Below are 17,113 nucleotides of genomic sequence, written 5' to 3'. Positions count from 1 at the left end.
AGTTCACTATGGTGGCAGTATAACCGCTCAGGAAATAAAAGATCTGATATTTTTAGAAGCCATCATGGTACGCCAGTGGCTGTCGTGACAGACGGTCGAAAGAAAGTGGGTTGGACATCATGGCTAAATTGGTCATATGGCATTGTGTCCATCAGCGTGGCAATTTTCTCTCTTGCACAGATTATTTGTACCTCCTCAAGTCATGATGTCTTCTTGTACAAGGATTAAACTACCGAACATAAAAAAATCAACTTTATGTAAAATTGTTATCACAGACGTTTGAGCAATAAACCACACCCAGCGATGATATGCCATGAGATTTTGATTAATTAACATAACATAATGTGCAAGAGGAGTGAAGTTCATTGTATACCTGTTGCTTAGGTGGTTTCACTGCCATATATATCATAATATTAAATTGAAATTCTGGCGTGAAACATCAAAAAGGGAATTCCAACAGTTCCAGTTGTGCCGCATTACAAATATAGCATGGATATTTTCACGCCTCAACCAATCTGATCACAGTATTTGTGCCATCAATATACTGGTGTGATAATGGCTTATACCATACTCTGGCAAGGTTTTGCATATCCCAGTGAGATGGTGTTGAATAACATGCAACGACTTGGAGGGTATCAAAAATTAACATACTGTGTGTACAACTATAAGTCAAGCAATTTACAACTCACAGTAGCATTTTTGTCTGGTGAGGAGATTAATTTTCTTATTCATTCAAGTTTGTGGCTGTTACAATTCTACGCTATGATTTTTATGTCATTGTGAAAATGACATTTTAATGAGTGAGAATGTTCATATGCAAATCATCAAGCATAATTATCCATACCACTGTTGCCTGTTTTCCCTATGGAATAGCATCTGGCATTTTAGACAGCAAAGACTCAGACTTTGCAGTATGTTGTTTAATCAACCTTTTATCTGTACAGTAATGTTTTTGTCCTCGTGAGTTATTGTCTTATCCTTTCATATTTCTTGTTTTTTTGTTATTTGAACTGATTCTCAAAATAAAACATGGTATTAGTGTTATTATTATCATAAATGAACAGAGATCATTAAACTGGTTGTCAAGGAAACGAACAAAAAGATACTCATAAATTGCCTGCTGTTTATGACAAGTGTAGACGGCCAGTTACTATGTCAACACAGACTCTGCTTTGATAAAGGCCGTGTTGGGTAGAAGATTGAACAGACAGATGGCTATCAAGTTGAAGTGTTTTTCACAAGCTGACTTCTCATCAGCTGTGCTGTTTGTAAGACAGATGGGCCAAATTGATCGTTTTTTTCCACAATAAATCATCCTAGATTCAGCATTTTACCAGGTCAGTCAACATTACTGTCAACTCCAGCGAGATTTATTGGCTCCAAAATATTCCGCATATGGTTTATAATAAATAAGCTGGAGCGAAAAAGGAGGCCAGTTGGAGTGATACCGATTAGGAATTATATTTGCTTTTTTCTTGACTCAAGATGGCCACTGAACCGCCTAAGCAGACAGTAAATTTTATGCCAGTACAAGAGCACGTTGTCACTTGAGATTGGATGTAGGACTGTAAATACAATCCTATATATCAAAAGTAGGTCGAATATCTTATGGTCAGCTTCTACGTTGATACTTGTGTGCACGTCAGCTCTGAAAATAGTCCCGACACAAGTCAGTTCTATTGACGTCATGTTTAAACAGATAAACTATCCTTGAATTTCCCCATTGAGGGTGTGAGTCAATCGCCATGCAGGTGGCATGTTTTGCTCCTGCAGCGGGGTTAAACCGTGACCCAGTTGCCGGGTAAATATCTACGACAGTCTTTAGAAGTGTTGAGTGTCTGTTGCAAAGTAAGAGAAAGTGGTTGGCCAGATGTGCTTTGTGTGATTGCCCCTGCAATTTACAAGGTGAAGGACAGACATTATACAAAAGTATGAGATTTGTAGGGCGCCATCTATAGTTCAGGTATTGGTTGGCATGAAGGACTGAATCTAAGGGTTCTCCTGACTTCATGCTCTGCTCTTGAACATTTTAATGAACTAAATTGTGTTTTCTTGGTTTTCTTGTATTAAGAATATAAAAATTATATTAAAATATGGTTTTCAGCCTTAAAGGTGCTGATCATCCCAAAAAGTTATTGACCTTAAAGTTGTCAATTTTTTATATTTCAAAATACAATTTTATTTATGCATGGGCTTTCATCTCTCTCTCTCTCTCTCTCTCTCTCTCTCTCTCTCTCTCTCTCTCTTTACATCTTTGTTTTAACTCCTTTTATTACAGAACCTTGTACCACTTACTATTTCAAACTTTGGGCTTTCAATGAACATGGAAATGGTCCTGTCACCTCATCCAGTGCTATTCAAACACCATGTAAGTACATTTAGAATTCTGTGTCTGTCAGTACAACAACTACCATCTTTGGCTCAACAAATCATGTAGTCCAAGGTCTGATATCATAGTTTTTTTGCTCATTCCGGAATGTATATACCGGTATTTGCCTTTTTGTTGTCTTACCAATCAGAGGAGGTGTGTGCTCATCCATACCAAATGCCTGGATCTGGAAACTTGTTTCATACTAGTTCTATGCATAGTATTACATGTATACAGATTGCATACATGTATATATAGATTGTATTTTCCATGATATTCCTGTTTGAAAATGGGTTAAAACTACAGTAGAACTGTTGTGGTGAAGCTTATGCACTCTGACTACTTACAAACAATATTTCAAACTTTCAAATGTAAATTTATTGGTTTGTGACCGCCAACAAAAAACAATTCGCTCAGCTAAGGATATATGCATATGCTTATGTACGTCAGACGTGTGTGTATATATTAATAATCAAATTTTCTAATATTTTCTAATTAATGTCTACCTGCATCTTCAAGTATTTGATCTTCATTTCAAATGAAATAGTATAATTTTCATGTCAGTTCATCACAGGTTTATACATACATGGTAACCTCTGGGCCATCATTTATGTCGTCGCAGAATAATCAGCATAAATGTTGATTGTGATGACATAGCTTGTAAGGATTGTTGACGCACAACAATACCATAAAAGTGCTCTGCGAATCAACTTCGGAAAGCTCTGAATGAAATGACGCACAGGTTGCTAACAGATTAGTTTGGCGACTTCTTTCAAGTGTTCAAAGAGTCATACAACATTTGTAAACAGACATCTGTTGAAGCATGCTTTAATGATCCCGTATATTCTGTTAAAGATGTCCAAACACTTTCACTTTCGAAATGTGTATTGAAAGGGTACTGTCTCTGAGGAATGCATTGAGGTTTTGGCAAGGACGCCAAGTCAACAACCTGGCTGTGACCTTTCTTACAGATATGTTCCAGGAATCTGTGTTTCTGGAAAGTCTTGGAAGAACTTCCAATTCTCAAAGAAAATACTGGAAATTGATAAAAGTTGATCTACTGTCAGATAAAATGCATCCAAGATTACCCCATCTTTGCCACACAAATGATATTTTAAAATGTTACTGTTCATCCCAAAATTTTCCTTGACAATTACAAAAGAACTAGAAAAATCATTGAGTTTCTATGATCTTGAGTATATAACCTCTGTATTCCACGTGACTTTGAGCTCAACTTTCTCATAGAAAGCACATACCTTTACATGTCGCATACCCTTACTTTAAGTTTTTATATGAATGATATTAAGGTCATAATTGATATTCTTCAATGCCATCTTTTGAAGACTGTCGTCTTTTTTGGCAGCTTGCTCCTTCAGGCAGAGTGACCCACCCCCTCCAGCGGGGCTCCGTGCTGTTGTGAGGAGCTCCAACTCTATCCTTATCGCATGGGGCAAACCGCAGAGCAGAATTAAAATTGTCTCCTTTACCGTGAGATTTCATCCAATCCAAGAAACAAACGCAACCTTGATCAGAAGTGAAGAAACGTAAGTTTTTATTTTTATACTTTTTATTTTAAACTAGTTTGCACGCAGAGAAACAAATATTTACATTTTGAAAAGGGTTTTTCTACTCTTTGAAAGTGGTGGGATTTTCAACCACTCTGATAGAGTACTGGACAAGTGGAAACGGCCAATTGTCCAGGGGATTTCTCTACCACCCCTTAGACTGTAGAGCATTTTGTAAATGCTATCTTGAGTATTACTCACTATGGAAATATTGTCACAACATAAGGAGAATCCTTGATGCGTGTTGACCTCTCTATCACTCAAGACAAAAAATTGTATCAGTAGCCGACAACCCTCAGAAAGTCCTGGAATTTTTCAGTAAGTTGGAGTGTACCAACCTAGGTGAAAGGTCAACAAGAGGTCGTCTTCAAAGGCCCTATTTTGTGACTAAGATACAGAAACATAAGATTTATTCCCTTTTCCCCTGGTTATCTATACAAAAGTAATAAACATGTATTTACCCTGGTTTTCTAGTTGTTGTTACAAAGTTTGACAAAATATTCACGTTTGAAATTTTGAGCCAAAAGGAAAGGAAGCTCAGACCTCTTTGAGTGACTGAGTATTTTTAGCTGACTGAGGGGAGGGAAGTTTCTGGTGGAGATGGGCATCAGGGGAAGATACAATTGAGTGGGGAGGGGTATTTTGAAAGTGACCAACTAAAGAAGGGAATTAATCACCTCATAAACATCATGGCAATATTTTATTGTCTTTAATCAAATAATGCCAAGGTCACCTGAGCTTTGGGAGTCTGTGTTACATGACTCTCTAAAATGAAAGAAGCTACTTGTACCAGACTAACTCCAAGGTTTTTGTGAGCAGATGCATTGGCTATAATACTTACACATTCATCTAACACAAATGGAGTAGAGATATCTATTCAAAGTGACCAATTTGCATAATTTATGTGCGTGCATAAAATTAGAAGGGTGAAGGGTCATATCGGGAAATGTTACTTTGGGGTTCACTTTTGCTTTGGGGTTCACTTTGGGAAGCTTGCTCCACAAGGAAACCTGACTCCCTCCGAATTAAAATGGCCAGTCCCTCAGCACTGTCTAACTGACTGCATGATTCAGATTTCACGAGAGAGAGAGCAGCGGTGAGAAATATTGTCCGACTAATGAATCTATACAGCTTAGTACAGTGTGAACTAAGTTCAGGGAGGCTGTGAAATTGAATTGTAGGATGCTGCTCAGTGAAAAATTATCTCACATTGTGAAGTAAAGTTCTCAATTTCCTGGGTTAGATGTTTAAGTGGTTTAAAATAACACGGAAAAGGCAAAGATTGGCCCTGAAAGAAAGTGTTGTGAATGTTGGTGTACAAGTTGAAAAAAAACGAACTTAGAGAGTTGTGAAAAGAAGGGGTGCTGTGATATTAGGGAGTATAGGTACCTGATTTATTGAGGATCTCTTATTGTAATGTTTATTTTTCTTTTCCAGTACTCTTGAAAGTAGCAGCTTTGAAAAAACCAAATTGATAACCTTCAATGCAACATTTTGATGCGTTGAAATGATATTAGTGATTAAGAATATATTAAATTATATTATATTATATTATATTATATTATATTATATTATATTAGATTATTAAGAATATATTAAATTATAACAGTTTATTGATGGCAAAATTACAGCAATTTGATTGGTCAAGTCGTAAAAACAATATGTTATATTCATGATATAGCACAGTGAGAACATTCCGGAGAGAAAAATCCCTTGTTCAACATTTCACGTCCGAATTTCAATATTCTGTTATAATGTGATAGCAATAAACCACATCTACCAGCGCTTATACCTTGAGATTTTGAGTATGTCATTCCATATATGCACTGGCGCTCGCGAGTGCATATATGTCGTGGATGTTGTCTTGACGAAATTCGCAATAGGCATATATCTTTATTCAGATGGAATAGGATGGTTGAATCCATATAAAGCAAAATAGGGGCAAGAGCGTTAAGGTTATATCAGATTATGGAACCCGAACGTGCTTACAATGATGATCTCAATAATTATCAAATTCTGTGCATGTATTTCACAATGATTTTATGAGCCACCTTTCAGCTGAGCGGTGACATGAGCTACTGGTCCGCATCTGTTAAACCCGTTGTCAGCGTGTCAGGAATACTTAGCTGGCATATTGTACATGAATCTGAAAAATACTGGACACGCAAAAGTTTAAAAAAGACGGGCCAGACACTCTCCGCTGTTACTTTTTTGTTGAGGCAGCAAAACAGATGTGTGTCCCTCCACAGTCTCTGCGATAAATCAGGCGATTTGTGTACTCTGGCTCAGTGCTGTTTGGTTTGATTCATGCAAATTTATGCTCGCTCAGCTGACATTTTGTCTGTGGCATACCCAGTTAAAGTTTGAACCAATTGAAGCCGCACGCAAACTAACGGCTGCACCTTCACTCTTAGACGTTGTATCAGATAAATTTTTCTGCTACTGGAAAAATTCTCAAACAATTACGTCATATTATGGTATGACCACTGTATAGGCCAAACATAGACTTCAGGCAATGGTCGAAGAGTATATCTAGCAATGTTCCAGCAAGAGCACTTTACTCTTTGTCTTCGAACAGGAATTTTTACGGTATGTCATAGCTTCCTATGCTATAACTGAGCCTATACTTTTCAAGCAACTTACTGTTATTCTCTTTCAGCAATGAAAATCACTACAGTCTTGAAAATCTTATCCCCTTCACAAGATACGCCATTACCGTCAAGGCTCACGGCTTTAACTCGGAGAGCAGCTTCAGTCCCGCCATCAGTGTGCAAACATTAGAAGACAGTAAGCCACTTCCATATATTCTATATTGTGCCTTTCTTTTGTGCGCTTGTTGCAACTTTACCATTGAAAATGTGAAGGGTTAGAACATAATAAGGGATAAGGGATTGGAGTGGTTTTTGCACAATTTTGGTTTGGGCGCCCTCAGTGTCATGTCTTTAAAAACGAAAGAACATTGCAAGTACTTGTTTGTTTCAAGATTTTAGAACGATAGTTGAACCCCTTGTCTAGAATAAATACAGCACTATCATAGGTGAATTGACCTACTTTATCAGAATGAAATTTCAAAAAACCTGTAGCAATGGTTAATGTATAGATATTTTGCATAGGTTTGTGGAGTAGTAGCGTATAAATTTGCTGAAAATGGCAGAGATGCGCATAGTACAGTACGCTTATAGGATAAAAGTGGTGACTGCACCAGCTATGGCTGCTTCCAAGATTCACAATGTCATTGACCAAACTCATTGTCTCATTGAATGATGTCAAACTCTCCAAGTGTCTACACACTTCCCACTCCTCACCCAAAACCATCCAATACACCAGCACACTGGCTACTCCAATTTTGGCCAAATCTTTCCCTGTGAAAAGAGTCTAGAAAAGAACCTATAATACTCAACAAGCTTCACACACAAAGCCTGTTATTCAAAGTTTTAGTGATAAATAGTACGCAGCTTGTCAAATTCTCTAAGATATCATACATTTTAACTGAGCTTACTTCATTTTTGTTTCAAATAATTTTTCGTCAACTTTTCTCCTTAGTCTTAAATGTTTAAGGCCATCGTCTGGGCTAATGTCGGTCAAAATGCTCAAAAAATCTAATTTTATTTTTTCCTTCATTGTCACCCTCGACATGTATACTTTCAAATAAGCTATATCATTCTTCAAAAAATATTAACTAAAATCGAGAAAAATCGCGTTTTTTTCCAACTGACCCCTGGTCAAATTTTATTTAGTCTAATTATATATTCAAAACAGGTAAATCGCTATTTTTGGTTGCCTAAAAACTTTGTTGAGTTATGGCATCATGTATGAAGTAGTGACCATTTGCTTGCTTATTGAAGCAACTTTTTCAGAGGTAAAAATATGGCGTTGTGGAAGAATTGTGAGTTTGAGACTAATTGCAGTCTAAAAAAGCCAGATCAATGAGTAATCGGGAAGAAATTTGCAACAAATGATTCTGTTTTATATTTTGTGTGGATATTACTGTAAGGCATATGAAGATTTTCATTCGGGTATAGCAATTAAACCAGAAAACAAACCATATTAGACGTTATGGTGTCCATATACATAACAAGTAAAGAATCTCACATGAATTTCAATATCATGCTGATTATAAAATCAATGTTTTTTTGATAATTAACAGTTCATTTTTCACTTAGAAAGCAATTACAACCAGGCTTTTGTAAATAGAATTCTAACTGACAATTTAAACTTGTCCAATACCCTATTTTGAGGTCGTAAACTTTGCATGAAGTATGAGTATCACCTTTATGTTGTAAACATTTCAATCCAATACTCCTAACAATTGTGTTTTGTACTGCATTCGTTTCTTGTGGCAGTAATAACTCTTGAAAGAATGGTTGGAATGCAATGAAATCAGCCAACATATGTGAAATTAAATACTTTACAAAATAAACTTCAAAAAACAAGGTCATCCAATCATGTCATAGTAGAAACTTGACGGAAAGTTGTGAAATTTATTAATTTTTCAATCTTACCGAGATGACTATGATTTAATTTATATTGACATCTTAAACAGTCATAGATTTAGGTTCACATTGTAATACATATACATCTGAATGCTACAGAAAAAATTCGGTTGTTGTATGACTTTTCGTTCAATAGATATCTTTGCCACAAATTTCCTCATATTTTTAACCCTGAAATTGTCACCACGGCAACCGAATATCCGGTTTTCCCCCTGCACTGCATTTTACCATCTACTGCAACAAAAAGATGACAAACTCTGAAAACAAGGTACTACACGGTTAGTGTTTTAAAATAGCCCAGACAATAGCCTTAAATGATTCTTAACCATCACTAAAGGGATTTTTTCCAAGGATCTCAGTATAAAAATAATTATATTCCACACTTCTCCAGTACCTTCACCGCCTAGTCACTTGAATGCCCAGTTGTATGGTATACAAAGTGTACTGTTGGAGTGGGCACCGCCGGAACATCCCAACGGCATAATCACAACGTACATCATCATGTACAGCTGGGATATGGCCGACCCTGACGACATGTGGACAGTGGACGAAAAGGAAGGTAGGGAAAATCCCGTTCCGGAATTTCTTTTTGTTTACATATGAATTAAAGGTATACTGTCACCTGTTCCAATTTTGCCAGTTACCATGGAAAGAGAAAATCTAACCAATCACAGATTTAAAGCGGGTGGCCACTTTTTAAAAACAGCGCCCTCACATGGGTATTTTGAATACCAAGGAACGTCCCTTTGACCATATCTGGGCATATTTAGATTACAGGTGACTGTATACCTTTAACCAGACTTGTGATTGAAAGCTGTTCAGCAACGACATCACCGACTTCCTTTTTAGCCCCCATGGACACCGTCCGGGGGGACTTATAGGTTTGGTCATGTCTGTGCGTGTGTCTGTGCATCTGTCCTTTTTTTTCTGTAATAACAGATTTTTATGTAATTTTTAATATTTTTTTACAGTTGTGATGCATTGCAGCGCTTATCAGAAAAGTGTAATAATTCAGTTCAAAACTATCATTTCATGTTGGTAGTGCTTTAATTCATTTACTACAATGTGTCACTAATTTATATTTTTCCAAAGAATTAATTTCGTACTCTAGGTGGTAGTTGTGTTTAGCAACAACAGAGCAAATAATGGTTTGCTATTATTCATTCTTATAGCATAAATAAATCGTTTTGGCAAAAGTGTGAAAAGATGATAAATAACTGGAGCATTTGTGTCTCCAAAAAGTATATTATGAAGACTACCATAGGTCTCACAGCAAGAAAAAAGAGACACTTTGTAGAAAATTACAAAAACTCAGCCCAGAAGGTGTCAGAGAATTTACTCAAGGTAGTATGTGCCTCGAGAGTAAAAACTTTAAATTTGGCTCAAACTTTCCTTAGTGAAAGCTTGCATGATTTTTTACCAATCAAGAATGAAAATGAGGGGTCAACATGCAAAGTTGGTATTTGGGAAACAAATTATATAACATCAACTGATATTTGAAAATCGGGTCACCATCCCTGTGTTAACTCTAAGGGTAAAAATAAAATTTCTGACTTTTGAAAAACTTAGACTGTGAAAATTTTTCCCTCTCCAAGATCTTTAGAATGAGCTCCCACAAGTGGTAGATCAGAAAAGAATTGTAAAAGTTGAGACACAATATCTGTCCCCAAAGTGCATTCTACTTAAAATAAATAGTGTAACATTCAATTGGGACTTCTCTGTGAAGTCTTATGCTAGATGGATAGGTATACAGTAGCTTGTGAGCTCAAGTCCAATGGAATAATCACAGAATCAGCTCTGTGAAAAATCACATACATGCCAGTCAGCTCCAAAGATCACTTACATAGTCTGCTCAAATTCTGGTTGCCATTCAGTACAAACTGCTGTGGAAAGGTTTCTTTGGACGTCCTTTATTCACTGGAATACTGGAACAAATTTAACATTATCTACAGGTATAATGTTGCCATCATGGTGGTGTATATATGTATTATGAAAGTTATCAAGCATAAATGATAATAATTATGTGCATGAAGGTACCTGCACGTATAGCAATCCATTTTTGCAATAGCGTTGATCGCGATTTCAGATTTTATACTAAATATAGTTGCGCGTGCCCGACATTGGACAACGCTGCCTGAAATTCGGACAAATTTTGTTGTTGTATGCACGGCTGTTGTTGCAGCTTGAAGTCTGAACCATAAAGTCATACAAATTAGTGTGACTTTTAGTAGCCACTGTAACATTAGCAGGTTTCGTGTACTTGGAAAATTGGGACAAATATTTATTCATGCATATTAATGAGAGAGAAAATGAAGTCATTTGTGATCAGTGCTATTGACCCATCGATCTATTTCACAGCCACAATGACCCGATCAGTGGTGGACAATCTGGAGCCTAGTTTGGAATACTACTTCAAGATGAAAGCTAAAACAGAAGTTGGAGTTGGTCCGCCAACTGATCCCGTACCGATTCTCATCCCAGCCTCCAATAAAAGTCACGCAGTTTCAGATAGTAAGTATATATGACTGCACAAATTAAGTGTGTGATATAAGGTCAGAGAGACAATTTCCCAAAGACATAGGAACTAAGTACCAGAATGGTAACTTCCAGGGCCAGCCAACTAACCCATGAAACAGGAGGTATACTTTACAAATAAATGTCCTTTTCTGAAACATTTTGAACAAAATTAAAATCTGATGGAGCAGTTAATAGTTGTTTGTAATGACCTCAACCTACAATATGAAAAATTTCTAATACTACAAAAACTGTAATGTGGAGGGGCAATTAGTAATTGTGTGTACTGCTTACCTGTTGTTTCCCCCACAAGGAAATCTCTCCCCTTTTCTGTTTTAATACTCTCTGTAAACATTCCCCACTGCCCTCTCTCCCCACTACAAAAGCCCCTATACTGCGATATGTCACTGCCAGACTAGTACTGTCTCCTCCCCATCAACAAAGTTTCGAACAACACCCACCTAGTGGACAGTTTTCAAAAAGCCTGCCAAGCAAGAGAATGACATTGCCCCTCAGCTCATTCGCCACCAACTGATGGAAAAAAAATTGCCTTCTGCCAAGAAATCATTAATGAAAAACTTTTTGCACAAAGAGTTTTGTTGGCTGCCTGTATTGTTTGTGTAGGACAAAATGTCTCTGATATTAAGTAGAGGAACTCTATGTTAATCCTTTGAGCGCTGTAATTTACTCGTGCCAAAATTTCAGTGCAAAAATTTACCAAATTTTATGAATTTTTCAATAATCTTTTGACAATTTTGGACCGAATGGACATCACATTTCATTTGCTACAGGTTTTTCTCAAAATTTTGGCAAAAATCTGAGAAAAATTGACTGGGGTTTATTTTATAAAGGGGACAAAAATAGACTTTGGCGCTCAGTATACATTTGTACATATCAGTCACTCATCACTGAAATTGGTTTACAGTACTGTCTATTTCTCAGAGTTGGTCATTCTATTCTGCCTTGCATGCATTTTCAGCTAGGAATTAGGTTACCCGCACACAGTGACGTGAATATGATGGGCTGGTTTACTGGTTAAACCACTTGGGTGTAAAAAAAGCTGCTTGATTTTCACAGGTTCCCACCAATCTGATCTATCAACAGCTACGAAAATCATTCTTGGAGTGTGCATCGGAGTTATGTGCATCTTAATCATCGCCCTGGTCATCTACAAAAAACGGTAAGTGTAAAATTTGTTGATTGTAAATGCACGAACACATACTTTCTGCTGCATCAGTGCAGTATGGTTGCATCTGACAATTTCTGTATTTTGCAAGTATATCAAAGAACCTTAACTTTGTAATACTAGCATCACAGCACTAACGTGAAACTAAAGCTCTCTCGCAATTTTCATTCTTGATTTTGAAAGAAAATAGTTGAAATGTTCCTTGAGGGAAATTTGAGCAAAAGTTTACGTCTTTCACATTTGAGGCACATATGATGACAACAAAATAAATCATTTGGTTGTGTTTCTTATTGAACTTCAGATTTGAAATATGATTCAGCGAGAATTGATCTATAACAGAATATTGGAAGAAGCTTTTTGCAATCGCACTGCGTCTGATTGAGTGTGCAGTCTGTAGTCTTTACAGAATTGTTAAGGTAGTACATGCCTCAAAATGGAAAGACTGAAATTTCTGCTCAAACTTTCCTCATGAAACTTTCAACCATTCTCTCAACAAAGCAAGAATAAAAATCAAGTGGTCTTGACAGTGCAGATTTTTGTGCCCTGCCAATTTTTGTCTCAGAAAAACAGTTACTGAAAATTTAACAACAACGATTTAAATATTCACAGTGTAAACCATGATTCTGTACTAAGTGAACTGGTTTTCTTTCAGGCATGGTCTGTTTCAGGTGTGCAAACCTAGAACATACCATGTTGCTGCTCCAGCCTGGAATGGTCATGTTCCGAGCCAATCCAACGGAACTGTAATGGAATATGGTCTGCCGCAGTCTGATATGGAATTAGAGAGTTTCTCACCGATGTTATCCCAGTTGCCAGCACAGTCTCATATAGACAGCAAGGTCAGATGCCCATTTTAGTCCACATTTTGTCATATGTATATGACAATGGCAGCATATTTCATGGGTGGAAAAAGCCTTTATGCATGTCGGTCTGTATGTCTGGCTGTCCGTCCAGTGCATCTAACTCACAAACTGGTGCTTATATCAATCATTTTGATATTTGATGTGGAGATGTGTCATGGGATGAAGAACTCCCATTGTTCAAGTGAAAGTCCCGAAAGTATGCAAGTGAGGTTGAAAATGTGAAATTGGCAAAATTTAGCCTTAGAGCTTGGATACTTGTTTGTACATGTATAATATTCACATACATCATTGAAAATATAGTGACTCGATTAACATTACAAACTGAACAGTTAAATCTCTTTCCTTGGGAAGCATGCCACAACGATGATTGACCTGTGTTTGGTAAAGTATTTTCATGCTCATAGTCGTTTAATGCCTGCATCACAAAACCACCTGATATTTCCTGTGCCATCTGCCAGCACTTGCAAGTCAGTCATTCCACGGACAAGCTACATACATCAATCAGGCAAATGATCACATTCTCACTGGCACAGAGTCCCTTGTTCAGGCAATAATAAATCATATCTTTCAATGAAAGGGATGAAAAAAACTAGGATAGTCTGTTTTGTACAGTGAGATAATAACTTCTTCAGTAGGGCATACATAAACAAAGACACACAGGATTAATTTTTCTGTAATAATATCGTCCCTTTTTTTCACTGTCTTTTCAGGGTGATAATAGTTATCCAAATTATTATTCACAACATGGTTTCCAAGGCAGTGGTGGTCTACCTCTATCAGACAGAGCGCAAGCGGAGTTGCCGGGCAACAGCAATATGACGACCTTTGCACCTACCTCAGGGCCTGGTCCTAGAGCTCCCCAAGTGTACAGTGAAAATACTAATAAAGTAAGACAAGGATTTCTTGACTGCACCTTTGTGTTACATATTATGGGATGTTTTAAAGGCAGAGTACATCAAGAAAGGGAATGTTTTCAACTTGTTCACACCTTGCCTAAGGAATCTTTATATTATTTCCGGGATAATCAAGAACAAAAACCAGGGATCATTACGGAAAGTTTTAGATTAGGGAGCAAAATTTACTTTGGCATAATTCATTTGAAATTCAAAATGGCTGCTGTTGCCTTGGTAACTGTATAGGGAAAATTAAGAGGATTTGTATGTTCCTTGAAAGTCTTTGAATATTGAAGCCTCCTAGGAAGTCTTTGAAAGTAAAGCCTTGAGTCTTGGAAAGTCCTGAAAAATTTAAAATCCACCCTTGATTTTCAAAAATGACAAGATGGTCTGTTGCAGTATCGTAAAAATAATTAGAACATGGTATACAAAAATGATACATTTTCAAAATAATAACAGGGAAATATTACTTTGGACCTCAAAAACCCTTGAAGATTGCCGAAAAAGTCGTTTGAGTCCTTAATTTTAAGAGACTTTTAGTGTACGGACCCTGAATTTAGATGTTCATAAAATGTGTCCACACATGCTTCTTGACCACCAAAATTATGTTTCATTTTGAACGTTTGAAGACCTGTCCCCAAGTTTCATCCTACCTCAAACTTCATATGTCACCATTGAAACGGGTAGGGGGTACAGTTGGGTAAACTTTACTCTAAAAATTTGAAAACCAAATAGAAGAAATAGAGGTTCATATTATTTGCAGTAAAGTAAAGTTTTTCAATCTGGCTTTCCTCAGGAATTTTCAGTAATGATCATGATATAATTATATCAAACATCATCAAGGATGTCATCTGTTATGCATGTTAAGCATTCTTCACATTAGGGTAGTGGATTTATTCCCAAGGAGCAGAATTCACTGAGAGGTACATTGGCAAATATATCAATAACTGGCGAAAAAATTTGCACTTGATTCTGAAATTTCTGACAGTATATGTGGAGGTAAGAAAAAACTGACCAAGAAAAAGTTACAAAACTATGTACCACTCAAACTGACCATACTACAGATAGTATTTCTTAGCTGGAGAACTAGCAGTACAGGTTGATAGTACATTATGCCATTATGGATGTGCTTTACATTTACTGCCAACTTGAATAGAAATTTCGGTATCGTCAGAGTGTATCAGAAATCTCTCACTCAAGTTAGAATAAAGATTGCACCTCTTGAACAGACATGAACTCTCAAATTTTACGATACTTTTCTAGTCTTCCTTTTGTTTTGGTTATTTTGAAGCTCTTGGAATGAATAAATTTTTCACCTCCAGTATTTTTCTGAAAATCAAAAATTTCGTTTTTCTCTCATGGAGTTTAACAAAGAGACAGGGGTCATTTTGAATTTCAAGTGTCTGTAAATTTAAAAGTAATTTGTTTCCATTATACCAAAATTTGCCATTAGGGGAAGGCTGCATTAACTTGCATGGTACCTGAAACCGGAGTTCTTGCCTGACCAACTCGGGTAACAAACAGAAGACTTTTAATCCCCAAGGTGTGAATGTTCCATTGTTATGTTTATCTAATCCAGTTGGTGCCATTGTAGTGCCATTGTAGGCAAGGCAGGTCTGTGAAATTGATCCTCTAGGGAAGTCGGGTATTCCTAAGTTAATGGAGGTTTCCCGTAATGCAATGCAACCCCCGATTTCTATTCTTGATTTTTAGAGAGAATGATTGAAAGTTCGAAGAAAGTTTGAGCTAAAGTTTGAATCATTCAATTTTGAGGTGCATACATATGCAGGACAGATTTTCAAGGCAAGTAACCCTAAGGCCAAAAAAATAATAAATAGTGCTGCTCCAATAACATGGTTTTCAAAAAATAGGGTAGGTAGGTAGGCAGAGATTTTTTTCTAAAATATTTTTATTTTTAAAATATGCATTTTTCAGGGGTTCTTGGCAATCAAACATTGGCCACAATATTTCTAGGAAACCTATCATAGTGTATAAAGGAATAAAAACATAAAGACATCCCCCAAGCAAAAATCAAATGCTTAGGTAACAAACGCATGATTTATGGGTGTTTTCTTTCTTTTTTTTTTTACATCCACGTGTGCTTACCTCTAAAAAGTTTAGGGTCGACAGGTGAAAAATGGGTAGGTCTGGTTATCGGAACAGCACAATTTTTTTGGCCTAGCTGATTTTCCATAGTTGGCAACAGGGCAAAGTTTATGTGATGAAGTTTGTAATGACAGCAAGTGGTGTCTGAATTCATGCTACATTGCATTTATTTTGTTTCTTTTCACCATCTTTTCACTCGGACAGTTCTCAGAATCCAGTCAGCCACTTCTTCAGGACCAGTCGTGTTGCCATGACAACAGTGATGAAAGGGATAACGACGCTGACCCGGAGGCAGATGTGACAAGTAGTTCTGTCGATCAGTGTTGTAGTCGGACTCTACCTCAGTGTGTGAACAGTTTCCGCCCATCGCTTCTTTCTGAACCGTACGAAAATACGGGTCTGTTGGAGACTGCTAGTGTAGCGCTGCCAGACAGACTATCAGCAGGCGCTCTTCAGAACTCCTCCACTCAGGATCATAATCATGGCAGCGAGGATGATAACCGTAACCTCGACGATGACAATGAAAGCAAGGCCATGGCAACCCCGCCGCTTCCTCCACCAGCAGCAGTGACTGATGATGTCCCGGACTCAGGGAACCTCCTCCCAGAAAAATTACACTCAAGTGCTGGAAATGACACTTGTCCAGCAGATCAGGCGGAGCTTAATAAACTTTTCAGCCACTCCCAGCAAGGGGAGAGCGAGGGCGCACCGATGGAAGAATCTTTTACAAACTCAAGGCAGACCAACACACAAGGAGTTGGAGATTCAAGCATCAATAAAGATACAGACAAATATACCTCATTTCTTAGCTCTGTTTAGGGACTTTTAAATGTCAAATTGTGATACACCTACAAAATACCATAGGATAGACTTTTTTATATCAAAAAGAAAATCATTTAAACTATTTAAAAGAAATATTAGAAACAATTTAAATTTTAATTGTGTTATTATCAGGGTAGGACATTGTTATTTAAATGAATAATGTTTGTGAGAATATGTCTGGAAATTTGATAGTTGGTAAATTTTAGCACATTGTACAAGACTGGATGTAAACTCTTTGAGAGAGTAGGTAGGCAATCTTTAAAATCTCAAATTTTGTCGTAGACGAAAACTTTTACAGGATTT

The 17,113-nt window shown here is 37.0% G+C and overlaps 1 protein-coding gene across 2 annotated transcripts in view; it reads left to right on the top strand.

Annotated features, from left to right (window-relative positions):
- Nucleotides 1-17,113, top strand: part of LOC139117046 (protogenin-like) — a 155,698-nt gene extending 138,585 nt beyond the window's left edge. The window contains exons 11-19 of one of the 2 annotated variants that reach the window (XM_070679865.1): nucleotides 2,279-2,368; nucleotides 3,732-3,912; nucleotides 6,593-6,720; nucleotides 8,818-8,985; nucleotides 10,785-10,937; nucleotides 12,018-12,120; nucleotides 12,779-12,965; nucleotides 13,700-13,876; nucleotides 16,193-17,113. In XM_070679865.1, coding sequence (XP_070535966.1) covers nucleotides 2,279-2,368; nucleotides 3,732-3,912; nucleotides 6,593-6,720; nucleotides 8,818-8,985; nucleotides 10,785-10,937; nucleotides 12,018-12,120; nucleotides 12,779-12,965; nucleotides 13,700-13,876; nucleotides 16,193-16,807 — 1,802 coding nt within the window. In that variant the 3' untranslated portion in view covers nucleotides 16,808-17,113. The remainder of the gene's footprint in view (nucleotides 1-2,278; nucleotides 2,369-3,731; nucleotides 3,913-6,592; nucleotides 6,721-8,817; nucleotides 8,986-10,784; nucleotides 10,938-12,017; nucleotides 12,121-12,778; nucleotides 12,966-13,699; nucleotides 13,877-16,192) is intronic. The other variant, XM_070679866.1, reaches the window with a different exon arrangement.

The sequence above is a fragment of the Ptychodera flava genome, chromosome 18, assembly GCF_041260155.1.
Source record: "Ptychodera flava strain L36383 chromosome 18, AS_Pfla_20210202, whole genome shotgun sequence".
Classification (NCBI taxonomy): Eukaryota; Metazoa; Hemichordata; class Enteropneusta; family Ptychoderidae; genus Ptychodera; species Ptychodera flava.
This window is presented reverse-complemented; position numbering and strand designations above follow the sequence as displayed.